General features: G+C 44.0%; 1 protein-coding gene across 2 annotated transcripts in view; it reads right to left on the bottom strand.

Annotated features, from left to right (window-relative positions):
- PSTPIP1 (proline-serine-threonine phosphatase interacting protein 1) overlaps positions 1 to 27,156 on the bottom strand; it is a 63,090-nt gene that overhangs the window by 12,997 nt on the left and 22,937 nt on the right. For both annotated transcript variants that reach the window (XM_066592260.1, XM_066592261.1), the window contains exons 2-7: positions 14,268 to 14,368; positions 10,582 to 10,656; positions 8,811 to 8,845; positions 7,132 to 7,238; positions 4,469 to 4,531; positions 2,517 to 2,615 (exon numbers count right to left, since the gene is read on the bottom strand). In XM_066592260.1, coding sequence (XP_066448357.1) covers positions 2,517 to 2,615; positions 4,469 to 4,531; positions 7,132 to 7,238; positions 8,811 to 8,845; positions 10,582 to 10,656; positions 14,268 to 14,368 — 480 coding nt within the window. The remainder of the gene's footprint in view (positions 1 to 2,516; positions 2,616 to 4,468; positions 4,532 to 7,131; positions 7,239 to 8,810; positions 8,846 to 10,581; positions 10,657 to 14,267; positions 14,369 to 27,156) is intronic.

Below are 27,156 nucleotides of genomic sequence, written 5' to 3'. Positions count from 1 at the left end.
CTGTTCTCTGCTCGGAGCGCCTGGCTGTTATACAGCAGAACGCTCCGAGCGGGGTATGGAGAACAGAGATGGACCGCTCTGTTCTTCATACCCAACCTGTCATCAGGGAGCGAAATACAGCTGAAACAATAGTATCAGCTGCATCCCATTGTGAATCCCTGATAGCGACGGCTTAACGAAAACTGCTTGATGTCAGTGCAGTTACAATGATTATTGCTCAAAAGACAGCTTTTGAGCGAATTTTGAGCGCTAATCATTGTGTCTAATAAATGGGCCTTTAATGGTGGTAAAATACAAGAGGAAAACCTAAATCTTATCAGGCATATAAAGTACTAATAAGACTCTTCTTTTAGAAGTAGTTCTTTTACTCTAAAAGAAGCATTCATTTACTGTAAGAAAATCAACACATTTTGGAAAGATTTGTTGAAGTAACCTAAGGAAATAAACCCTTTTTTGGGAACTATGAAAAGGAACCATAAACTGAATGTCTATAACCCTGAAGTATTACATTCATACAGAATGTAGCTTTCACTAAGAAGGATAATATATCAGATCCTAATGCACCAAGATCATAAAGCAATTAGTCGAACTGGGTGCTCTCTGTGTCATTAGGGGTTGAAAATAGCCAAACACAAGGATATGAGTGACAGCAAGACTAAATTGTGCTAGTTAGACAACAGGGTCAGATCATCTCTAAAACAGTAGTTCCTGTGGGGCTTTCCAGTGATTAAAAAGTAGTCCAAAGGAAATTAAGCGTTTTAGAAAAAAAAATAATAATTAATGGTTATAAGCACACAAAGCTGGCTCTTGTATAAGGGGTAAAGGCAAGTCTGTCTGGTGAAATTCCACAAAAGAGCTATTAGAGCAGAAATTGCTGAAAAAAACTTAATGCTGGCTTTAAAAATATGTCAAAACACATAGTGCATTACAGCTTGCTATGTATAGGACAACAAATATGCCTATCATGTTCTTGGGATCATCAACTGTTAAGCAAAGCATGGACTAGAACTAGGAAAATCAGAGAAAATTAGGGATTCTACCACTAAAAACACAACTCTGAAATTATTTACATTTAGCACTCATGGTCTTTCCCGTATTATACCTTCTGGATGAGTAGAGGGGTTAATAGCATTGTGCAGCTGATGTTCAAGATGTTCAAGGGCCTGGAGAGGAAGCAAACCTTGGTTTCCAGTAGAAAACTAAGGTGGTAAAGAAACCCATTAGCTCACTCCAGTTACTTTTGTCAGGACTTTGTCAACTGACAAGGTTGAAAAATAGGTCAGTCGGTGCAATGACACTATTGCATTGCACCACCTGTGCTGCAGAAGAATAGGACCTGTCTGTTCATCTTCTGAAGATTAGGTGAGTTTAACTTTTTTATTTTAATTGGTGCAAAGAGGGCACTATTACCTTGTGGGTGGACAAATGAGAGAGCAATTACTACATGGGGGGTTAAGTGTAGGGATACAAAGATGCCACTATTACTGTGTAGGAGCATAACTGGATATACTGTTACTGTGCAGGGTACTGAGAGGAGCACTGTTACTGTGTGTCTCCTAAAAGGGGCACCATTTCTGTTTGGAGAGCACTATTGCTTTGTGGGGTACAATAGGTGGGTAATTTTCCTGTGTGAGACACCAAGGTAAGCATTTTTTTCATTTGGGGTACAATGGATGGAGAGTTTCTGTAGGGTTTGGGAAAAGGTTGGATTGGTACTGGAAAATTGAGGAGGCAAAAGTATTTATGTGCTAAATTCTGCAGAAATGACTTTTGGTTGAAAGAAGTATTCCTGGTGGTCGGAGCCAAATGGAAATTTCTTATCTTTATCTGTCTGCACCACTCTCTTGACTTAGCCATATTTCAAATATGCAGTCGAATTTCACAGTCAACAAAGCACTGGCCATTCCATGTATTTGATCGGTTTCAACCCAGGAACACCTAATTCAACAAATGAAGCCCTTCATTAGTTGCATTAGGTATGCTTGGCACAAGCACATGTGTGAATATGTGCTCCTTATGAGGAACTCTATTAAGCTGGAGGGAGGTGGGTCATGAATAATTCTGAGACTACAGTAGTCATTAAAAGTGGCATTTTGTGTTCAGTTTAGATAAACTACTTGTAATATTAGTTGTGTTGAACTATTTAAATTCTTATTGTTTGTTTTTTCGCAAACAACTGAAAGTTTGTAAATAAAATAACAATTCTAGAGCATTGTATGGTGGCCGGTCACGGCTGACCCTATTCAATGCCTCCTCCTGCAGTTGTTCGAGGCCATCAATAGTTTACAACTGGACAACCTCCTTAAAGCGGTTTGTAAGTGTCTCTGGAAAGATGTAATGTACATGATGACTCACTATATAAACTTCAAAGGAATACAGAGACTTTAAATAGCAACAACAGCCATGTCTTTCCATAGAAGTGTATGTACATGTTTAAATGGAAACTTGTTTTGTGCTGCCCACTTATCATTCTATAGTGCAATGTGAGCCATGAGTGACTAAGACAAGTCTTTTACCTTCTCTACTTGCTTAGCATTTCCGGTTGTAGCCACTTGTTCAAAGCCTAGTTGAGCTTCCTCTGCTTCTTTGCACTTCTGCTCATAATTTTTCTTTGACTAAATAGAAAAAGAGAGAGAGTAGAAGAAACATCTGTACATACATAACTTATTAAGTAGCACCCATAGACGACTTAGTTTTGGCAAAAAAATCTACTATTCAATGCAACCATTATATTTGTAAAAGGTGAACAAAAGCTTAGTCTTCATAGAGTAGTAAACACAATGGTGGCCTATTAGTAGTGGTAGAGGGTCAGCTCCTTGAACCCTCAGGAAATTGCTATAGTTATAAGCCACAAAATTACAATTCAATTAGAAACATCTCAGAGGTCTCCATGCTCGTATAATTAGCATACCGCATGATGCCTTAAAATTCCACAATAAACCACCTATAGTGTTCACATACTTCACAGTGTTCCTATTTACTTGTAAAACATTAGTGTCTCTCTGGAGGTAATGTTGTCAATAAAGTTAAGTGCTTAAATAAATGCACACAGGAACAGAGAACCACAGAAGAGATGTTCTTCCACAAGGACTAAGAGACAAGCTGAGCAGGGTTGTCAACCATCCTTAACCCCATTCGCAACTGCTGACAGTAAATTTACGTTGCTGCTGCCTGAGCTCTGTGCAGCAGCAAGATAAATTTATGTCAGCCGCTTTGCCGGCAACCGCAGCACCCCATAGCAGATAAAACAGGCTGATGCTGATTGGTTCAAATCCCAATGGCATCATATGTGACAGCCAATCACCAAGCTGTCGGGAAAGTTTGTATACTACTGCATGTCAGCGGTGCTTTGGCATCTCTCCCCTTATCTCTCCTGTAAGTGTGCAATTCGAGGGGAAATAAGGAAAGCTTACTGTATAAAACAGCACACATTAATCCCTTCTATTACAATCATCCATACTATTTAGCTTGTATAGTCATTTTTCAATAATTTATCTAGGAAAATATTACATTTTTAAGGGTACATTCACATGAGCCACACCAAAATCTGCATCATATTCAGCGCTGTGTATTTTGATGTCAAAATTCACGAAATTTTGATGTCAAAATCCACAAAATCTGCTATGGATTTTGACATGGATCCCCAGCTAACTTCATCTTTTCAAATGTAGTGACGAGGGCTGTTGTGGATCCACATTAGAATCCGCACAAGTAGTGAAATGCGGAATTTGCTGTAAATCTTTTACATCGTAAAATCAGCATCAATTCCATTACAATTGAACGTACCCTTATATTAATTTATTACATAAATTAATTATGACATCAATTATTTAATTTTTTAATACCATGTAAATAAGTGATAAAAATAAATAAAACATACCGTATTTTCTGGCGTATAAGACGACACCCAAACTGTCAACTTATACACCGGGAATACGGTGTAGGGAAAAAAAAATCAATACTCACCTTCCGCGGCGCTGCTACAGGCTGTCGCTCCCTCCTCCTCACCGACAGAGCATTGCTTTCTGGATGCGGGGCTTGAATGCCCCGCCTACAGAAAGCTAATGCTCTGATTGGCTAACTCAGTGCGGCGTCAGCCAATGAAAGCCGGCACTGCGTTAGCCAATCACAGCCATTCAATGACATCATAGAGGACATGCGACTCCTTTTCTGGTGATAGGTGGGGGTCCTAGTGGTCATACCCCCACTGATCAGCTAGCTATTTTCTATCCCGCAGATAGGATATAAAGTTTTCTTAACGGAATACCCTTTTAATGGCTCTGGTATGATAAATTACTTTAGTAAATACATTCCTTTACTGTGCTTCAAAGATGGAAACAAAAAAACTGTCATAGCTATGGGAGAGAGGGCAACAGTTGAGTAGAATTGTTGCAAGTCCAACAGCCAAAATCCACAATGTTTCCATGGCAATTCTGCGCTGTTGAGAACCCTTCCATAGAAAACTCACATCCATTGTCTTCTTGTACAAGGTCACTTTATTCTTCTGTAGCCGCTCCATAGCATTTTCATACTATGTGGGAAAAATTGCAATATTGTTAGCCAAGTTCTTGCAGTAATAGTAGTAACATATAATACAATCATTAGGGGGAAATTTATTATGAATTGTGTGTCACAGTTGTACCAAAGAAAGGTCGAAAGTTATGGTGCATACCACAGTTGTGCAATAATTTACAACTTTTTGTGCTCCTCTTTGTAGGCAGGGCTTAGCAAGCATGACATACACTCATTGGCAAAAAAATTATGTACCCAGATAGGAATATTAGATTGCTGCAAAACTCGACATGCAGTTATGTCTTAGGGTGCATGCACTTGCACGAGAAAATCGTGCGAGTTTTGTACAGTGTGAGACGCACAAAACTCACACGAAAATGCAACCTATTATTTTCAATGGATGTATAGCAAGATCTACAGTAGCTCATAACTGGCATAGCTTTGCATTTCTGGCACAGAGACAGTCAAAGATGTGCGTTTGATGACTCTTACTTAAGCTGACGTGACGACTATCAAGGACCAACATAATATCGCCGGTCGTGAGTAAATTGCCCCCTAAATGTGATAACCAAAGGGGAGAATTTACTAAAGACTGGTAATCACCTTTCAATAAATCTGGCGCAACTTTGACTGTCCATAAGACAGAAAAGCAAATCTATGCCAGCTATGAACTGAGGTAGATTAGCACTATAGTTTATTGCAAAGAAATGTATAAATGATAGCAAATCTGTTGGGTAGGCCATTCCTCTTCTGCTAAATCCCATCCACTTCCCCAAAAGCAGCATAAAAATTAAAAAGTTGCTAATTTTTGCACAAATGCAGTGTGAGCCATACTTAAAAGCATATTCTAACAAAAAGCAGTTTTTTTGTCTGGCTTGTTATGAGCACTTATGAGGTCCAATACTCAGAACTTCCCTTTGATCAAACATTTACATTATTTCCCCTTTAACCAAAAAGTTTTCCGCTAGTAATTGTTATTCATACAATCTTTAAGGGATTATCTGCTTTAGAAAACTCATTTTCATATAACTTTTTATAAAATTAACGTAGCAGGGAGTGTCGTTCAGGACACTCATTTACTAGCCATATTGATAAGCGTGTACAATGAGCATTTTGCTAATGAATTCCCCCACAGAAGGGGAAATATAAAAAAAATTAAAAACAATCACAGAAAATGGCCAGTCAGCTACTGTACCTGCATGGTGAGAGGATGCATCTATATGCACTCCTTACTCAGCAAGTAATGGCCGTATTTCCCCTTCTGTGATGCATTTATATTAGTGTAGGGACCCACTACAATGCAAGGAACCTTGATGTGGTTAGTGGGCTCATGTATCTTGGCCAAAAACCAACCAATGCCTTGCATTTATTATCTATCATTCACATGTAGTGTGGCATTGAGACTCCAGGGGGAGCCAAGGGTGACAGTACCAATGTGGTTCACTGATGGAAGTGCAGGAAAACCCGCCGAATTATTATGGCGCTATTAATAGGTTGCTGGTCTGCATGGTGAACTACATATATCAGAATGGTCTGGCACTTTGTATCCACTCTGTGTGGGAGTATACACCAAACAGCTACCCCCCTCTATATCAAGAGGCAGTGTGAGTGGCTGTCTCATCGGTGTCCTGCACAGGTGTAATTCGCTCCCCCATTTGGTAGTCAGCTACCTGCATGGTGAGAGGAGGATGCATCTATATGCACTCCTTACTCAGTAAGTAATGGACATTTTCTGTGATTGTTTTAAAAAAAATTTTATATTTCCCCTTCTGTGATGCAAAAAAAGGAAACTTTGTTTTTTGCACTACTTGATGCTGTCACATCCTTTTTCTATTTGCAATCAGACACCCTGTGATCAGATAGCTATCAAAAGATTCTTTTAATAAATATGGGTTGACCAAAGAAGAAAACCCAAATTGAGGGCTTATTTAGACGACCGTATATCGGCTCGGTTTTCACGCCGAGCCGATATACTGTGTCATTGTCTGCAGGGGGGGGATAGAAGAGCCAGGAGCAGGAACTGAGCTCCCGCCCCTTCCCCGCCCCTCACCACTATGTGCAATGGGAGGGTCGGGACAGGGGCAAAGCTAAGCGCTGAGACTTAGCTCCGCCCCCGTCTCGCCCCCTCCTATTGCAAATAGTGGCAAGGGGTGGAGAGGGGGCGGGAGCTCAGTTCCTGCTCCTGGCTCTTTCATCCTCCCCCCCTGCAGACAAGGACACCGTATATCGGCTTGGCATGAAAACCGAACCGATATACGGTCGTCTAAATAAGCCCTTAAACAGACAAAATCGTTTAGGAGTAATTTAATAGTTTTACGAGTTCCTAATATGTGATTGTTAGTCGACAAAACCACATTGTAGGTGGAAACACACTGGAAAATATAATCCCAGCACAACAATAGGGAAATGGCAAAAATGTATCACAGGTTTCTCATTGTGTATAATCTACTGCAGGACTCTGATGGAACGCATCCAGAATTATAAATTATAGGAAATATAGATATTTTTTATATTGAAAGGTTCATTGCATATTTAGCTACTTATCTGTTTGGGCTTCCTAGATATTGATGAATTTCTAGAAGCAATATGCCAATTTTTTCTTTTCTATTTAACATTCACCTTTTTCCTCAGCTCCTTCTGCCGCTCTCTAAAGTCTTCTAAGCTGCGAATCTCCTCTCTCAATGATGTTGCGAGCTGCATATGTGAATTTCCAATACTCTCAATTTCTAAGAAAAAAATCAAGGATACATTGTAGTGACACCACAGCAAGCAAGCTTTACAGAATGTGCAATTTTGCAATCTCTGAGATTCTGATATCAGATCCGTTATTATCCATTTTGTAATTTATCCTGAAGAATCCCATTGATTTATATGGTGTCAGTCAGAATTCAGTAGTTTTCACTGGATAGAGTAGAGCCGCATGCTACACTATTCTGACCACCAAAGACAATGGAAACCTGACCGAAAAGAACTATTGGACATATGAACAGAGCCACACTATATAAAGTTACTGTATAATTAAAATGACCTTTCAGGTTGGTTTTACATGGGCTACAAAAATCGCACGATTTTCTAGCGATGCGACATAGCTACAAAAATTCATGTATGTGAAGCCCATGTTTTCCTATCGGATCATCCACACGAGTGATGTTTTGTAGCCTGCAACATTGCGAGACTACAAAATTGCGGCATGCCCTATATGGACGTGATTTGCTGTTTTGTAGCCTATGTTTTCCTATGAAGCCTCCTTGTTTATCGCCTCGCATAGCACGAACATGTGATTTTTGTGCTATGCAATGCAATTTTAATATTAGAAAATCCTATTAACTTTCTTAGTATAAAATCGTGCAACTTTATCGCATGAGAAAATTGCTGGTAGTAGTGACGCGATGCTACATTTTTTCCAAGAAAAAAGCAACACTGATGCTACAAAATTATGTGTTCACAGCAATATCGAAGCGATTTTGTAGCAGAAAGTGACAGAGGAGCGCGATCTTCTCCCTATGTTTTCAATGGGGCTGCTGCTGCTCCCGCCAGCCCCATTGACAGAAGGTAAAGCCAGAAGGTAAAGCCCCTGGGTGTGACAGCATCCAGGGGTTTCACATCCAAGGAATCCCCTGCTGCAGCTGTCACAGCCGCAGCATGGAATAGGGATCCTCTCCCATTGCAGCAGCACCAGCCCCATTGAATGCAATGGGTGATATCGCAAAAAGAATGGACATGCTGCAATTCTTTTTCACGCAGCATTGCCGGAGTGAGAATATTGCAAATGAGAATGAAACCATTGAAATTCATTGGCTTCATAATCATGCTTTTTCGCCCACCCTCGCATTGCACAAAAACACGCAATTTCCTTGCCAGTGGAAAGGGGCCCTTATTTAATAATCTACTTTTTCTTGCTGATGGTTTAGTATTCTGTACTTTATAATCATTCTGCTTTTGTTGTAATAGAGATCATCTCTCCGCACACCGACATCCTGGTGAGCCCATGATAGACTTGTGTTATACACAGCAGCAGGAGGCAGAGATGCAGGATGAGGGGGAAGCAGCCTAAATGAATGAGAGAGGGGGTGTGCTTCAGACTACCACAGCCTTGGAACCACTTTAAATAGACTGTAGTCACAGATCATAGCCCTGTTGTAGTAGAGCTTAGCTAAAAAGCAGCCCAGAAGTAAACACTGAGGATAAATCATTTTTGGGTTCATGTTTGGACAGTTGCTTAAACAATTCAAAACACCTGCGAGTATTATTAGAATCAAATAATTAAAAACAGTTAATAATTTTTTTTAAAAACTCACGTTGCTTCATAGTATCAAATGATTCACGAAGTTTGCTGGAATAAATATACATATAAGCCATTAGAAATGAAGAGACATTGTAGTTTACAGATATAGATTAGTGTGCACATAGCTTCCATCTTCTGTTAAATATTTATTTCAGGTTTTATTGCTTATACTATACCAATACCGCTCTAATAATTCTTAAACACTAAACAGTTACTGGACTGATGTTCCTTGGACCCAGCAGATGAAGTCATTCTAAAAGCTACCAGATACTTATAGAGAACATGTGTGCATTCACTTCTATATGCAGCTCAATTAATATTGGTATCATTGCATGTGCTGGACATATGTAAGGTCTAATAGGTTTTTTGGTAACGCCTATGTCACATGGGCATATTTGTGTAGCATTTTGTGTTCACAAAATTGGCATACACAATACGCAGTGAATAGAACCTATTGATTTCAATGGGTTCTTTCACATAAGCACATTTTGCACATGCATTTTGTTGGCGCAAAAAAACCCCAAAAAACAACATGCTCCCTTTTTCTGCGCATTCGCGGAGGGAAAAAGCACACATTAAACTAATTATACTAATTTCCCATTTCAATGAATGGGAGCATGGTTGTGTGTACAGTAAAACATGCAAGTGTGTGCAAAAACACGCAACGACTATTGCAGGAATACGCAGCACAAATGCGAGTGTAAATGTGTTTATGCCCATGTAACACCGGCCTAAGAAATATACTCTAGTCTAATGACTATCAGACTGAACAGAGCCTCTGCAGTAAGGGCTCCCACCCACTAGCGTTTTTTTTCACTGCGAAATTCGCACGTTTTTTTTTTCTACAGGGGGTCTATGGGACTTGTATTGTTAAAATCGCGATCGCGCAAAATCGCGATTTAACGCGAAATCGCGATTTTGCGCAATCGCGATTTTAGCTTTACAACTCCCATAGCCCAAAGACCCCTGCAGAAAAAAAAAAACGCTGCGAATTTCGCAGTAAAAAAACGCTAGTGGGTGGGAGCCCTAAGGGCGCCCACCCACTGGCGTTTTTTTTCCCCTGCGAAATTCGCAGCTTTTTTTTTCTGCAGGGGTCTATGGGACTTGTAATGTTAAAATCGCGATCGCGCAAAATCGCAATTTACCGCGATTCGCGGTAAATTGCGATTTTGCGCGATCGCGATTTTAACATTACAAGTCCCATAGACCCCAGGAGAAAAAAAATGCTGCGAATTTCGCAGGGAAAAAAAAACGCCAGTGGGTGGGCGCCCTAACATGGTAGTAAGGCTGAGAAGTTAAACCTGGAACCTCCATCGCTGAATTATTTTACAATACCAGAGGAACTAGGGCTGCTTGCCGCACTGTTTTGTTCTGTAAAATGTTAATTTAGTTAATGGAATCTGCTCTGCACCTTCATAGGTTGGATCTATTTGACCATTGAGTGCCACTTTTCTGCTCCCATAATGGAGCAAGAAAACAGAAACCCTTAGTCCCTTATTGCAGAGGTGAATGAGCCCAAAGATGGCACTATATTGTCAGTTTGCAGAAGGGAAAGGAGACTGATTCCGCCAGAACCTGCACCCAGCTGCAGAAATTAACAGCAGCACCAAGAGGGACACATGGAACCGAAATGATGAAAGTAGAAATAATAGATGTTTAAAGTAATCTGCATTAATGAGCATTCAGGACTTTGGGGATCTCTAGTCACAGTGGTGTCCTGCTTCTCCGTTTCACTGTCATAGCACCCTATAAAAATTCTTGTTCTGTAAAACTTTAGTTCTTACTTGACTTCTCTTAGTCCTGCAGCCTTTTTTGCAATATGAATTAATTCTTTTCCATACTTCTCTTCTGCCATGGCCCTGGTAACGATAAAAAGGTTTAAAAAAAACATTACTTTTGGTTGGAAGAGGCAAGAGGTGGTGATGAAATGTGGGTATGCAACTGGAGTCGTGTCAGGAGGTTAGTGCAAAGCCACTGCTGTCATTTAATAACCTATATTATCTTACCTCCACTGAAATAAAACTGGGATCTCATTCATTACTCTGGGCAAATGACTAGTAGCATAAAAATTTCCTTTTTTATAAGTTTTACGTACTAAATATTTGTTTTCAGTTTATTTAGGTTGTTACCAAGTGAACACATTTTGTGATTACATAAAATACAGCTGGGTTGGACAGACAGGTGACTGTCACACTAGCCGTATTAAGGACTTGCTGTGGTTTTAGGCCTTCTGCATTTGGGCAGCTGACAACAGGTCTTCATATATAGCCCTGTGTGACTCAGCCAGCTGTTCAGTCACTTTACATCTGTGGTTAAAAGCTGGAAGTGGCCTCATAATGTTCTCACTGATGCAATTCTTCATAGTCATATGTCACATATACCTTTTAGAACACTACATTTCAGATGTATACAGCTTTTAAAACTACATAGAGGTCTTCATGATAGAGATTAGTATATGGGTGTAAATTTATGTATCTCAATAGAGTGGTAGCCACCGGTACTGTTGTATCTTGTCTCCACTACAAGAATAAGTGGAGACTTAGTGCCTGTATCTGCCCTGTTACTGCCCCCAAGCTCCTGAATGGCTAGGGTGGTGGTTTGCAGTGGCAGGAGGGTTAGGATTAGGTTTAGGCTAGGGTGGAATTTTGCCGTGTCTGGAGGGTTAGGGTTAGCCGTAGGGTTAGGCTTACAGCAGTAGCGGCTGACTGGGACAGAGGCAGCTTGAGGAGGTGGGAAAGAACCACTGCTGCTTCCGGGGATCAAACCGATGGCATGCAGGGCGAGAGCACTGTTTGCTCCAGCGCCCGCGACAGCTGGGGAAGGAAGCGCAGGGTGGGATCGGACCCACGACATGCAGGGTGAGAGTGCTATTGGCGCCAGGGCACGTGACAGCTGGGGAAGGGAGCGCAGGGTGTGAGCACAAGTTCTGAGCTAAGGGCCTGACACAGAGCAGGAGCTGAAGACGGCATTACACTCAAAGCGGGGGACATTGCGGGAACATTGCTGTGAGGCCGGCGGGGACAGTCACAACGGAGGACACGGGAGCGCCCCTGGCACCTTATGGAGCTGAGGCCGCCACCCCCACGAGGCAAGCAACAACGGGGCTACCAGCGGCCAAAGTAAGCAGCGGTAACAGCCAAAGGAGCTTACATAGGGAGCTGACATGGCAGAAGGATGACAGCGTATAGAGAGAAGGAGCCAATCAGTAGCTGTGGGCATAACCTATACCTACCCCAAGACAATTCTACGTCTCCACCCATTCTTGGGGTGGAGACAAGATACAACAGTACCAATGCCACCTTTGTGCTACTCTTAAAGTGTGTGTGTCCATTCTTCACTCTTTTTGTCCCTTCTTAACTAAATTTAGCTTACTTTTAAATGAATGTATGAACTCATTGCACGCAGACTTTTATATTTGGTCCGTTTCCCTTTTTCCTCTGTGTACCCAAGTTTCTTTTGTAAGTTATCTGTTATTGTCAGCATTTTTCAATCTGTCAAAAGATCCTTTTACATAAAGCCAAGAAATCTTACAGCTATTACACTTGCCCTCATCTGGCAAGCACTTCACATTTATGGCAGACCTGCCTGCAAGCAGATTTAATTTCAAAGTCTATGTCTAAGGGTGAATGCACACGGGCGGATTTGAATTGCGGAATCCGGAACGGGCACCCTTGAAATTACGGACAGGCTGGTGGTTTCCGCAGGAAAAACAGGAATTTTGAAAATTTGTACTGCGCATGTCCGATGGCGAGCCGCGCGGACCATCTGCAGTATACAAAAGAAGAAGAACATACAGGTACACGTGTGCATGCGGCCTAAAGTGGAGTACTAGCTCACATGTCATGTATGGGCTCTATTGTGTAAGTCAACTGGGTTACAAAGCCACATAGTGACCCTGCTAACATCAAAAAAGTATAGGACAACTTACACAATTTTTTCTTTTCAGAACGCAATAGTGTGCATCCACATGGAATCCTCCATATAAACTAAAAGTAGCAGGACATGTAAGACTGGCCGAGACCTTTTGAAAAATGTTGGTAGAAGCCACCAATTTCTGAGGGTTAGGCTAACTATCTCTTTTAAATGGGGGACTTTTGTCAAGCGGGACAAAGGATCAGAGAATTCACTTGCCTTGTTGTAAAATTTCTAGTTTGCGGTGTATCGATACCTGACCTTTACTACTAAAGGGATCATAATGGGAATATATACCAAAGAGAGGGAGCAGCACTTTTTTTTAACTTTCTGTGTCATTATCTATATTTAAAGTAAAAATTCTGAAATCTTGGAATTTTCACACTAACCATAAAGTCTAATAATCGACTGACAGTCCCTGCTCTGTAGAGAAAACTTTCAGCAGTCATCTCATTATCATCACAGGCAGGATTACAATGCTAACACCTCTCTATAGAGAATATAGGATTCACCATTCACAAGGGGTTTTTTTTGCTGACTAGCGCTTGCCATAACAACTGCTTGATGCTTGGTCCAAAACATTGCACTATGTATATTGTAAACCTAAGGATCAGAACCGGAAAATAAAATTAGAAATCACTTTTTGCATGAAGTTTGGAGTTTTGCTCCCTCTCCTTGTGAAAAATTATCAAGCATGTTGGATTTTTCTACCATGCCCAATCCTTTATTTTCTGCTGTAGATAAGCCACTGCCACAAGTGTCTGGCAGTAGCTTATTCCCCTCTTCTCATTGAAAGAACATGCACCTTTGGCTGAGCCGTCTAAATATTTATGGTGGGGTCAGGAAGAATAGCTGTCAACTGAACAGCTATCTTTAGTGTATGGCCATGTATTCTACAAAGTGTATATATTTACAGATAGGAAATGCACAGCTCTACAGGATAAAACAGCACTTTATAACCAATAAATACATGCATTTAGTTTATAAAAACACCAGCTAAGGCCGACTGCACATGGCAGAGACAGATTCCGATTGTGGGAGGACACAGCAGAATCCTGCCTTGACAGCAGCTGGCGACCCTGCGTACCTGTTACTTTCAATTTCCTCTGTACTGTGGATGGTCATGGCAAGCTGCCGTCAGACATGCGCAATGTCAATTGCGGAAGGGCTGTAGGTCAGATGGCTGCCATTGACTTCAACGGAAGCTGTCCGCATGGAATCCGCCTAGAAATGGAACATTCTGTGATCTTTCCTCTGCTCGCAGAAACCGCAATTGGTTTCCCACGTGTGCAGGAAGAATCACTTCTCCATAGCATACTATGGAAGGTACTTGCTGTGAAACCCGAAGGCGGACGCCTGCTCTGCATTCCGATATGCAAATCCGGTCGTGTGCAGCCGGCCTTAGTAGAGGTTTTCCAAAAGCAGTGACACCATTGCTGATGGACCATAGAACTACATGAAAACTGTATAACACTATAGTTGATTTTTAAAACCATATGGTTAATACGTAGCGAAAATATGCTTGGGTGAGAGAGCCAATGGTATTATTAATTCTTACCTTTGCTTTAGAAGGTCCTCTACATCCTTACAAAACTTTCTCCCATCCAGTAATCTCTGAAGAATAACTTCATATCCTGTATTCAGACTCAAATCTGTACACTAGGAGGAAATAAAGATGGTTTACTTATGGATGGTATGAAAAACAAGTATAGCTATTGAGGGTTAAAGGGATTTAAAAATGACTTTATATCAAAGGGCTGGCTGGCAATTTTTAGCTTGGGCGCAAGGACATAGCACTGACTCATTAGTAGCGGCCCATCCTAAGGGCCAATCAATCAGGCGATTTTCCCGTTCGAGCACTGTCCATGTTTTTAATGGACAGCACTTTAAGGGCGCATTTTACAGATGGGCTTCCTAGCTCGACCATGTTTCTACTGACCTGAACTTAGAGCATAATAGGGATCTATGAAGTAAGAGGCATAAAAGTAGAAGAGGCACACAAAGAACTCCTTTAGCCCCATAACAAAACTCAACATTTGTCACCCCCCCTAAAAAAAAGAATATAACAACTTTTATAACATCGTGGGCTTAGACACAACAGTTCAGCTCTAAGCCACAACTTGCTTCTGCTCCCTCTCTCCATCCTGCTGCTGCAACCCCTAATTGTCTCAGTACTCCCCTATAGTACGAATGTGCCTGCTGTAGGCCACACTAAGTAATAGGACTCCTAAGTAACAGTGCCCTTGTTGCAGTCCTCATAAGTAATAACACCCCTACTTTGCCTCAGTTATTAAAAGAACCACCTTTTGTCCCTCCAATTAATAACGGACCCCCGCTGTGGCTCCACTTAGTAATAGGACCACTCTCTGTCCCTTCAATTAATAACAGATAACTTGCTGCAGCCTCAATTAGTAATAGGACTCCCTCTGTGAAGCTAATTAGTAATAGAACCACTTTGTGGCCCAAATTAGTAGTTAGACCCCTCTGTGGTGCCAACAATTTGTAATAGGATCCCCCCACTACAACTAATATATCATCCCTTCTGTGGTCCCAGTTAGTAATAGGATCCCCCCCCCCCCCCCCCTCTATGCCACAAGTAATACAGCACCCTCTATAGCCACTGAGCTCTAGCCACTGGTATGTATGGCTTTTACACTATCTGCTTTACATTTACAGATCAGATCTCTGACGCTGCACGCTATGTCTCACAGTCAGAGGCGTAACTTGAAGTTCCCGGGCCCCGGTTGCAAAACTTGTAACAGGGCCTCCAACTATAAAGCTTTACTTATAGTACTGGGTTCCCTATACGGAGAAGAGAGGCCTTATGGGCTCCCTAAGGCTCCTGGGCCCGGGTGCAACCGCATCCCCTGCATCCTCTATAGTTATGCCCCAGCTCACAGTGTAAGGGAATAGCGCTGCACAGTGCACAGTAGTGGCATGCTGTCGCTGTCAGCATGGCTGTCCACTGTGAGTTAAAGCCACACCCCCTGTGGTACCGGACCCGTTTGGAAGGGGATGGTGTGTGCAGCAACAGACAGCACTCATCGGCACTGATGAGAACAGCGCTGCTGCACTGTGTGTGCTCCCCTCCGCCGGCCCAGTGAGACTGCCAGGGAGGGCAGGAGGAAGGTGTGCAGAAGTCTGAATAGTGCGGCAACGTTAAGAAGATCGGTCCCTCGAGAAACTGCATATACAGCAGAGCAGATATACCCACAGCCGATACACAATTACAAACAACAACGAAAAACGCTATAGTGCACATGACCGCCAGGTCATACGCAATACAGTTATGCGACATACGCAGCGTCACCAGCTGCGCTCACAGACGGAATCTGACCCGGGCACATGAGTCTGGCTTAAGACACATGCACTGACGTCATTCTTATTCTTGGGGAAAAAAAGAGATACTTATTATGACAGTCAATAAAGAAGCTAAAAATAGGATAATTAAAATAATTAAAGGGGCTGTCCATGATCAACAAAAAATAAGATAATAGTGGGAAATGCCCACCTGCGAGACCGCTGAGACCAGTGAATGGTGATAGTGTTTACATGTGACTGATATCAGTCCTTCCGCACTAGGATATAATAGGTACAGTAGTTACTGCTTCTTCTATTATTTTATGGTATTTCCCACCAGATAACCTTGACAATGCAATGTATCACTACAGTACAGATACACTAGTCCTTATGCCATGGTTTACATGTGACAAAAGGGGAAAATCAGATAATATACATGGGCTTATTTACACGGACGAGGGGGGCGTGGCCAGCGCATGGAGGGATAGGAAGCAGCCCTAAGAGCTCCCGCGGCACCTACCCATTTCCAGACCCCTGACACGGGCAAAACCCAGCTTAAGAGCCCCAGCAGCAGTCATGGAAGGCGCAGGACCGACAGGACGGAGGCGTAAGATGGCAGCAGTGGGGTGATGGAGTGCTTTCTCAGCACCCCACGCTCAGTCCCCGGCAGATCCAAGATGGCAGCGGAGCGCTACGTGCAGGAGGCTCCGGCGGCTCAGACAGGAGCAAGGAGCGCCAGAGCAGCGGCACTGCAGCAGACAGGGGATCCCCCTCAAAGAGATCCACAGCCCCTGAGGACAGCAGAGACAGCAGCCCCAAGGACTTTCTCAGCGCCCATGGCTGGGCTCCTGTGAGTACAGCCAGCAGCAGCCATGCTGCACACCAGTCCTCCTCACCCCCCTCCCACTTGAACAACAGGGACAAACGCCAGAGAGGAGTAGTAGTCCCTCCTGGGACATGTCACAATCCCCCACAGACTACCCTGCAGCGACCCTTAAGAGAGTAAGGAGGGTGCTGCCGGCTATGTCCCCACATGATGCAGGGGAGGAAGCCTGGAAAACCGATATTATGGCAATACCTACTAGGGACAAGCTGGGTGCCCTATTCACTAAATTTGAAACCTCTAACAAGCAGGCTCTGGAGTCTATCCATGCTGAGGTGCTCTAAACTGGTCACAGGCTGCATCAGGTGGAGGAGGTGCAGGAGGAGACGGAAGTTGAAGAGAGCCAGGTAGAACCATGGGCACAAGCTCTTTTTACACGTTTACTGGACAGAGCACCTGAGCGCCTGGTTGAACTTGATAGGATTCACAGAGCACTGGGCCCTAGAGTGACTGACATAAACCGCCCAAGAGACGTTATATGCAGGATCCATTTTTTCCGAGACAAGGATGCTATACTTCGCAAAGATAGAGACCAGCCGGACCTCCTAACATGCAAGGGTAAATCCATCATCATATTACAGGACTTGGCTTGCCACACACTGCAACTGAGAAGGGCTCTGCTGCCCCTCCTGTCGGCAGTCAAAGAATCAAGTACCGCTGGGGATTTCCATTCTCACTGTCAGCCAAAAAAGATGGCAGTTCTGCAATCTTAGGCTGCATTCACACAAACGTATATCGGCTTGGTTTTCTGAGAATTAGCCCCGCCCCTGTCCTGCCTCTCCCCATTGCAAATAGTGCAGAGGGGCGGAGAGGGGGCGGGAGCTCAGTTCCTGCTTCTGGCTCTTCCATCCTTCCCCCTCTGCACATGAGGATGGCGTATATCAGTTTGGCGTGAAAACTGAGCCGATATACGTTCGTGTGAATCCAGCCTTACGTTCATTGGGCGACCTGCCCAAATTCCTGGGAACATTTGAACTGCCGATAATAGCACTCCCTGAATGGCTTCTGCCCCCTAGCTTGCTTACGCAGACCACACGAGAGCAGTGGCAGACAGCGCGACCAAGGAGACAACGAGAGGGCCGCAGGGGAGGAGATCACGCCACTTGAATAGAGACTTATATGTCTTAAAGGATTACCAGTGTGTATCCCCCGTAAGGGGGGTCTTTGGGAGCAAAACATCTGCCTGATGCCTGCGCATACGGAGTAGCAGGGTCTGTCCTTGGCTGACTCCCCTTCTCCCGCCACTTGCTGGAGGAGGGGAGGAGGCGGGGACAGGCCCTGTCGGGGGGCGCAAAGTTTGTTCTTGTTTACCTGTCTTAGGGGCCCGGTTCTGAAGGGGCCTACTGTTTTAGGCTTATTTAATTTTGCTGGGTTGTCAGTTTTTGGGGTTTATTATCGGAGACCTTGTTGAGGTCATATGTTCAAGTTTTTGATATTTTATGGGGTAGGCGCGCTCAAGAGCGCTTCTTGACCCATGATGTGCTCTCACTCTCCTTACTGGGTGACTAGTCGTGCAATTGAGCGCGGCCTCTGGCGAATCGCCAGTGTTTCAGATTCACCATGTTAAGGCCGTTTCTTTTTTCTCTCTTATTCCTGATCTTTTTTTTCCCTTTCTATTTTTCTGTTTTTCTCTCCCTGTCCTATGTCTGTCCAGTCTTTGAAAGATACCACATGGCAATCAAATGATGGCTAACTTTACACTTGGCACCTTCAATGTGAGGGGCCTAAACAAACCGGCCAAAAGGGGGCAGATATTAGATTACCTACACAAACAGCGCATAATGATTGCATTATTTCAAGAGACACACTTTCAAGCGGGATGTATCCCTGGGTGCAGACACCGCCACTACACAACCTGGTTTCACGGCCCCATCCGCAAAAAAAGGTGGGAGGCACATCTATTGCCATCCACAAACAATTTTCACATAAACTCCTCTCATCAGAGGCAGACACCAAGGGGCGCTATCTGTTTGTGAAAATTTAGCTGGGTACGGAGATAATCACAATCGCTAATGTTTATTTTCCTAATCAGGCGCTGGCTCGCTTTGGGATCCGGATGTTGGGGGCTCTGGTGTCCTTTGCAGATGCGTCTACTATAATTCTAGGAGGCGACTTCAACTTGGTTCTGAATCCTGGCCTCGACTCATCGGAGGGTAAGTCTGGCATATCACACATGGCAACACGCAGACTAGTGAGGGAACTGACAAACGTACGGTTAGTGGACCTGTGGCATGTGCTACACCCCAAGGAAAGGGACTATAGTTACCACTCCCCAGTTCATAACAGTTACCACCGCCTAGACTACTTATTTATCTCGCACAGACTTCTAGATAGAGGCCCTGGGTGCTCCATAGGGTCGTTTTTGTGGTTGGACCATACTCCGGTCTGGGGGTCCCTAGAGTGGGGTCGGAGGGACAACACTAACAGCAGGCGATAGAGCAGTTTAAAGCCAACCATCTGACAGACGACACTCCAGCTCCAATTAAATGCGTGCTGCGGGGTATTTTTATCTCCCATGGGGCACGCCTCAAAAAAGATAGAAGCGGGGCACTGGAGGGGTGGGTCGCTAGGCTGGGTCTTCTGGAGTCGTCCAACAAAGCAACACCCTTGGATCAGAAGGCAGTAGAAATATCTGATGTCCGTGGCCAGATCCTGCTTCTGCTGGATCAGGCCTCGCTATGTCAAAGAGACAGAGCGAGGGGGAGCTTCTATGAATATGGGAACAAATGCAGTAGAGGGCTTGCTAGGGCTCTTAACCCGAGATCCCCACAGACGTATGTTTTTTTTCCCATCCAGTCGCGGAAGGGGAACAGGTGCACAATAACACGGAGATCCTCGATAGTTTTCACTCCTTTTATCATAATCTATATAATCTGCAGAAAGAACATACGGGAACACTAGAGGAGACAATCGGGGTTCAAGATACTTATCTACTACAAAATAGCCCTAAAAACATCCCTGAGGCTGACCGGTGTTTGTTAAAGGAGGACTTCTCCCCTGGGGAGTTAACTGACGTAATTCAGTCCCTCAAGGTGGGCAAGAGTCCCGGGCCTGATGGATTCACCCTGCACTTCTTTAGGGTGTGTGGGGAAGCGATGGCCCCTATAACGCTAGACGCCTTTAATGCTATCTCCCATGAGTGCTTTTTGCCACCGCAGGCTCTGCAGGCCACTATAACAGTTATCCCTAAACCTGGAAAGGATCCCTCTGCCTGTGGTAGCTACAGGCCTATTTCGCTGTTAAATATTGATACCAAGATCTATTCCGGGATGTTGGCGGCTCGCCTGCGGCTGCTTATCCCCTCATTGGTAGACAGGGATCAGGTGGGATTCGTCCCCGGAAGGGAGACAGGGGACAATACAATTAGAACACTAGCTATTGTGTCTGGGGCACGTCGCTCCGGAGACCCATTATGCCTGCTATCCTTGGATGCCGAAAAAGCATTTGATAGGGTGGATTGGAGGCTCCTTGAGGCGACTCTACGGATGGTGGGCATAGGCCCGCATTTTTTGAGTAGGGTCTTGGCCCTTTATCAAGGCCCTACTGCTAGTGTGCGGGTCAATGGACAATTATCCCAGCCAATACGGATCAATAATGGTACCAGACAAGGCTGTCCCCTGTCTCCCTTCCTTTTTATATTAGTGATGGAGACGTTAGCGAACGCTTTGAGAGCTAACTGTAACATACAGGGGGTTAAGACAGGCCGCGCGGAACACAAGGTCGCCTTGTATGCAGACAACCTGCTGATATATGTAACCAATCATAGAATAGCACTCCCTAGTATCCTAAAAGAGTTTGAGGTGTTTCGCGGACTATCCAACTTCAAAGTTAATCTTAACAAGTCCGAGATATTAAATATGACTTTACCAAGGGGAGAGAAAGAATCCTTGCAACTAGCGTTTCCCTTCGCCTGGAGAGAGGACGGGATCAGGTACCTGGGGACGTTTATTACAGCGGACCCTGATAAGCTTTTTGAGAAAAATTACGCACAGCTGGTTACTACCCTCGAGAAGGACTTGGATGGGTGGAAACCTCAGCTATTGTCCTGGTTCGGAAGGATAAACGCAATCAAAATAAACTCCCTCCCCAGGTTCCTGTACGTCTTCCAAACAGTCCCTATAAACTAACAGGAGCATTCCTCTCGCGGATTCAGAGTCTAGTCATGAGATTTATCTGGGACAGCCACAGGCCTAGGCGGAGCTGGAGGGCCCTTTCTAGCCCTAAGGCAAACGGAGGAATGGGAGTCCCCAATTTATTACTGTACCATATGGCATCCCTGACCAAATGTGTCTGGGACTTGTTTCATAGAAGGGAGCGTAAAAGATGGGTAGAGGCGGAACAGGACTCGGCGCCATTTGGGGGGCAAGGGTGCGTCTGGATTCCGGGAAAAGACAGACACAGAGATCTGGGATTCTCGTCCTTCATAGAAAATTTACTCAGTGCCTGGATCGGCGCGGCCATCAAATCCGGGTTAATTATATCTCCAGGTCCGCTCACCCCACTGGTGGGTAATCCAGATGCGCCGGCCTTCCTAAGGGGCACCTCCTTGACGGCTAGGATGATGGACCCAGTTCCCAGGATCCGGGACATTCTGACTGGTGCAGGGTTAAAGACACTGCAGAAAATATTAAATGGAAGGGATCCCCCAGCCGGAGCATGGTACCAGTACTTGCAGCTATGCCATTACCTTAGGTCTTTGGGCTGCCCGCAGCAACTGGGGAGGACAATCACGACCTTTGAGAAGATTTGTATGTCTAGGTCGGACATTCCTCAGACTGTCTCCGCACTGTATAGATTACTACTAGAGATGAATACAGAGAGAGGAAATAGGACTTTAGAGTTGACCTGGGAGAGAGAGTTGGGATTGGATCTCCCAGCTGAGTCTTGGCAAAAGGCTTATGTCATGACCCATAAGTTGAACGTCTCCAGCAGACTACTGGAGCTTAATTATAAGATCCTGACCCGATGGTACAGGACCCTGGTGGGACTAGCCAGAATATACCCCCAGTATCCGGATCTTTGTTGGAGGTGTCTTAGCGAACAAAGGACTTTTGTCCACGTATGGTGGTCCTGCACACTATTTCAACCACTGTGGTGGGAAGTGTAAGCTCTGTACACAGCTGTTTGTAAAGGCTCGCTTAACTTTACCCCTGAAGTGGCCCTTTTATCCATGATCCCAGGGTCACTGTGGTGAGCAAAAAGCTCCTTGCTGCGCTTTTTCCTATTGGCAGTAAGGCATATTATTCCTAGAAGATGGAAATCCGTGACCCCCGCCGTCGCGATTGATGTGGATGGACGCCATGGATAATCTAAAACATATGGAGGAACTCAGCGCCAAAGATGAGCTTTTCTAAATTTTACAATACTTGGGCGGTTTGGCTACATTTTCGGGCTTCGCCTGAGCTGGATGCTTGGTTGTGCGGTGGCGCTGCTGCTCTCTAGGCGTTTCTGACACACTTTTTACTGTAGATGCTGGCGAGTCTGCATGCGGGGTGTTCTCAGACTGGACAGACCTTTTCTCGTTTTTCTCCTCTCTACTTTCTCCCTTTCTACTTTCCTATTTTTCTAATTCTCTAACCCCCTTTCTGTTTTCCTATTTTGTTTTAAAACCCTGGATATTGTTATTTCCTATTTTTTTTAGACCTCAAGATATGGGGATGTGTAGCAATCCACAACAGGGAATTTTGGTCTATTTTGTTATGTTTTGTTTTTCAAAAATAGAAATTGTATGGGACACTGGGTGGTGGTGGAATTAGCAAGTAAAAGGGATTGTGGCTAGGTTTTGACTATAGCTTGACTACTCCTTTAACTGTATTATACTGTATTGTCCGATGCAACTAATAAAATATTTTTGAACCATTTTTACATGGGCGAGAAAATCGAATGGGTTCTATGAATTTGCATGATGCAGAGAACTTGTGTGATGTATTAACTAGAGATGAGCGAGCACGTTTGGATAAGTCAATTACTCGAGCGAGCATCTCTCTTCCAGTAACTGCATTTTCGTCCGAGCGTGCTCGGGGGGAAGGGGGTGTGAGTGGGAGAGAGAGAGATCTCTCCCACTCTCTCCCCCGCTACTCTCCACTATCCCCCGCCGCCCCCCCACCCCACCCCGAGCACGCTCAGACAAGAATGCAGTTACTCGAGAAGAGCGAGGCTCGCTCGAGTAATTGACTTATCCGAGCGTGTTCGCTCATCGCTAGTATTAACCCATTGTTTACTGTGCGTTAATTTACCCAAGCATTTTTCCTCATGCTGCAAGACGATGAAACTGAAACATTTTGCATTTTACAGCGAAATCACCTTTATTTGCCATGGGCGAGTTTTAAATCACACTAGCGTGAATTTCATGCAAGTGCAATTTTAAATTATTCTATTAAAACAATATATAATATGCAATTGTCATATGTGTAAAAATAGAATGTACCGTGATGTGGTTTTCTTGCAAAAATGCATCACACTCGCATGTAAATCGTGCCCATGTAAATCAAGTCTAAGAGAGAGCTCTGTGGAGATAACTCAGTTATCTGAACTTCTACATGCATTTCACAAGCAGGGGAAGTATTTCACCATAAACATTCCCTTCCTGTTCTCAAATAAATCCTTCAGTTTCCTTATTTTTTCCGCTCTTCCTCATTACTTGAACAATGTAACATGAGTCATACAGTAACTAAAATATTAATTTGACGGTTAAAACGTGACGCAACACTTCTGTGATTGCATTGTATTGCCACAGAATATGGTATAAGGTAACTCAACCAGTCAACACATTTCCTTCAGCAAAGGAATGGCTTGAAAGCTATAGGACTGAGGTCAGGAACACACTACCGTATTTCGGTCACCGTTTTGCATCCATAATATGGAAGTGTGTTCCGGTCTGATTATGGGTCTCTTGACCCGAACCCCGAGCATCATACGTTCCTATGATACTTGAAGTTTGGGTCAGGAGACTTGAAGCCAGGCTGGGAGGCGCTTCCATTTTACAGATGCAAAATGGTGGCTGATACACAGTAGTGTGCTCCTGACTTTAGATGAGGGATTCAATTTTTTTTACAGGGGTTACACCAGCCTAAGGCTAAGAGGAATGGAGTAGCCTTTATTACAAACGAGCAGACCTCAAAGGCAGTAGAAAGTTTTAGAACAATCAGCGACCGTATCATTGCTATCTGGATACGTGATAAGCCAGTGAACATCTCAATCTTACAGGTCTATGTCCCAACGACTGATGCTGATGAAGAAACCATTGAAGATTTTTATGCCGATGTCCAGAAAACTCCAGTAAATGAAGTGCCGAAGGAGGACATCATTTACATTGTGGGGGGTTTCAATTCTAAAATCGGCAGCCAGACAGAACCAACCATCACAGGAAGATTTGGGCTTAGTGAAAAAAAATGAAGCCGTGATCTCCAGGTACAGTTCTGCCAAGAAAATCGGCTCAGGATAACAAACACATGCACTGGCGTAAAGCTCCATTTACACTGGACGAATGTCGGGCAAACGATGCCCGACACTCATCCCTGTGTCTCCGCGCTCCCGTGCTCCTGCACAGGAGCTAGCAGAGCTGACTTGCAAACAGAGCGGCCAGCAGGGGGGCTGGGCAGTGCAGGAGATTTCTCTCCTCTCGCTTCTCGCACATCTCCATTAAGATAACATAGCAGCCGTTTCCTACTGAACGGGTGCTGTTTAAACTGAACTATGAGCGATGAAGCTCATCGCTCATCATTTTATGCAGCATAAAAGATCAGCAATGAGCTCATTGCTCATTGTGCAGTTTAAACAGCAGCCATTCAGTTATCTCAATGGAGACGTGCGAGAAGCGAGAGGAGAGAAATCTCCTGCACTGCTAGCTTCCATGCAGGAGCACGGGAGTGTGAAGACACAGGGACGAGTGTCGGGCATCATTTGCCTAACATTTGTCCCGTGTAAAAGGACCTTAACTGTAGGGGATGTGGTTGCACCCGGGCCCAGGAGCCCTAGGGGGCCCATAAGGCCTCTCTTCTCCATATAGGGTGCCAGGTACTATGAATAAAGCATAATAATTGAGGGCCCTGTTACAGATTTTGCATTGGGGCCCAGGAGCTTCAAGTTACGTCTTTGCGTTAAGGGGTTAAAAGAAGTTGGGGGGCCCCAAGATACACTTTTGCACCCAGGCCCATGAGCCTTTAGCTATGCCCCTGAACACATAGTTTATGCAACCCAAACGCCGACTGTACATGTCGGCATCTCCTAATGGCCTACATCGAAATCAGATTGATTACATCCTGTGTAATCATTGTTGGCGATGTTCAGTTGTTGCAATAAAAAACCTTTCCTAGCACCGACTGCGGCACTGATCATGAACTTCTTGCAGCTAAGATCAAATTCTGTAGCATTAAGAAAGGCGCAATATTAAAAAAAACCCTATAAGAGGCAGGAAAAACAACGTTATTGATTGTCCAAACAAACCCTCAGAATAGCCCAAAAAAGAAGAGCAGTAAAGATGGCCGGCAACAAAGACGAAATTTGGTAACTAAATGCCAATTTTTTTTTTTTAGCGAGCAGCAAGGAAAGACAAAGAAATGTACTGGAATGAGCGTTGCAAACAACTTGAAGCAGAAGCCATAAAAGGCCATATTCAAAACCTATTCTCACAGGTCAAGATGGCCTGAAAACCTTTTTTGGCAAGCAACAGCACAGAAGCAAACATGGGAAGGAACTGAATAAGCAACAGAGTATCAAGGATAGGTGGAGGGAATATTCAGAGGAACTATATGCCTACAACCACATACCTGGACCATTGCATAAGGTGGAGCCTGTGGACTTGGAGTCCTCCATTATGGAGTCAGAAGTTGTTATTGCAATGAAACAACTAGCCAAAAATAAAGCGCCAGACATAGATACCATACCAGCAGAGCTATTGCTGCCAGTACCAGTGAAAACCATCATGGCGCTGGGCAAGGCAGTATGAGTATCCACACAATGGCCACAGGACTGGAAAAGATCAGTCTTCATCCCTCTACCATAGGAAGGCAACTCCCAGAATTGCTCCAACTATCGAACAATAGCCCTTATTCCACATGGAAGCAAGAACCTTCGCAAAATTATACAGGAAAGACTGAGATCAGTAGTTGAAGTGGCACTTCTTGATGCACAGACAGGATTCTGGCGAGGATGTGGCACCCGCAATATATTGCAAACCTGCAATGGACCATGGAAAAAGCTTGAGAATACCAAAAGAATATTTACATGTGCTTCATCGACTACATCAAGGCCTTTGACTGCGTTGACCATGACAAGCTATGGCACGCCCTACAAGAACTGGGCGTAACGGCACATCTAGTGAAGCTGATAAATTCACTTTATTCCAATCAAGAAGCCACTATGAGAACACAATATGGGGACAAAGATTGGTTTGTGATTGGCAAAGTTGTCCGACAAGGCTGCATCCTCTCACCCTTCTTGTTTAACCTATATGCAGAAATGACAATGTGGGAAAAGAACCTAGATGAATTGGAAAACGGTAAAAATAGGAGACAGAAACATCAACAATCTCTGTTATGCAGATGACACAACTCTGCTGGCCTCTACCTGAATTTAAAGAAGACAAAAATGACAATGGCAAAAAATGGCCAAATTCAAATAAAAATCGACAAGGAGGCCATAGAACGCAAGACTTGATCTTCCTTTGTTCGAAAATTGACCAGGCTGGAGAATCTATGCCAGAGATAAAATGTAGGATAGCATTTGGGGTGAAGCGCAATGCTAAATATGGACAAAATCTGTAAAAGTAAGGATATCGGCATAGCAACTAAACGCAGGATAGTGCAAACCACCGGTTTCCCCATAACTATGTATGGATGTGAAAGCTGGACTGCAAAAAAAAAAAAAGCTGATAGGAGGATTGATGCATTTGAGCTATGGTGCTGGCGAAAGCTGCTGCGTATGCCCTGGATGACGAGAGTAACAAACAGAGAAGTCCTGAATCGTATACGACTCGATATATCACTGGAGGGCAAGATGTCCAGACTCCGACTCATGTATTGTGGCCATGTAATGCCAGCAGAGTCACTAGAAAAATCTAAAATGCTTGGGCAGATAAATGGTAAAAGAAGACCCCGCCGCCAAAGGACACGATGGCCTATACTTTCAGAGCTGATACTGGCATGGATATCATTGAGCTGAAAGAAGCCATGCAAAAACGAAAAACATGGAGGGATCTCGCCTTTAGGGTTGACGAGGGTCGTGAATGACTAAATGGCTAACAACAATAACAAGGCATACCTAC

Source organism: Eleutherodactylus coqui, chromosome 2, assembly GCF_035609145.1.
Source record: "Eleutherodactylus coqui strain aEleCoq1 chromosome 2, aEleCoq1.hap1, whole genome shotgun sequence".
In the NCBI taxonomy this organism is placed as follows: domain Eukaryota; kingdom Metazoa; phylum Chordata; class Amphibia; order Anura; family Eleutherodactylidae; genus Eleutherodactylus; species Eleutherodactylus coqui.
The sequence above is the reverse complement of the archived record's forward strand: the minus strand, read 5'-3'. Positions and strand labels throughout refer to the sequence as shown.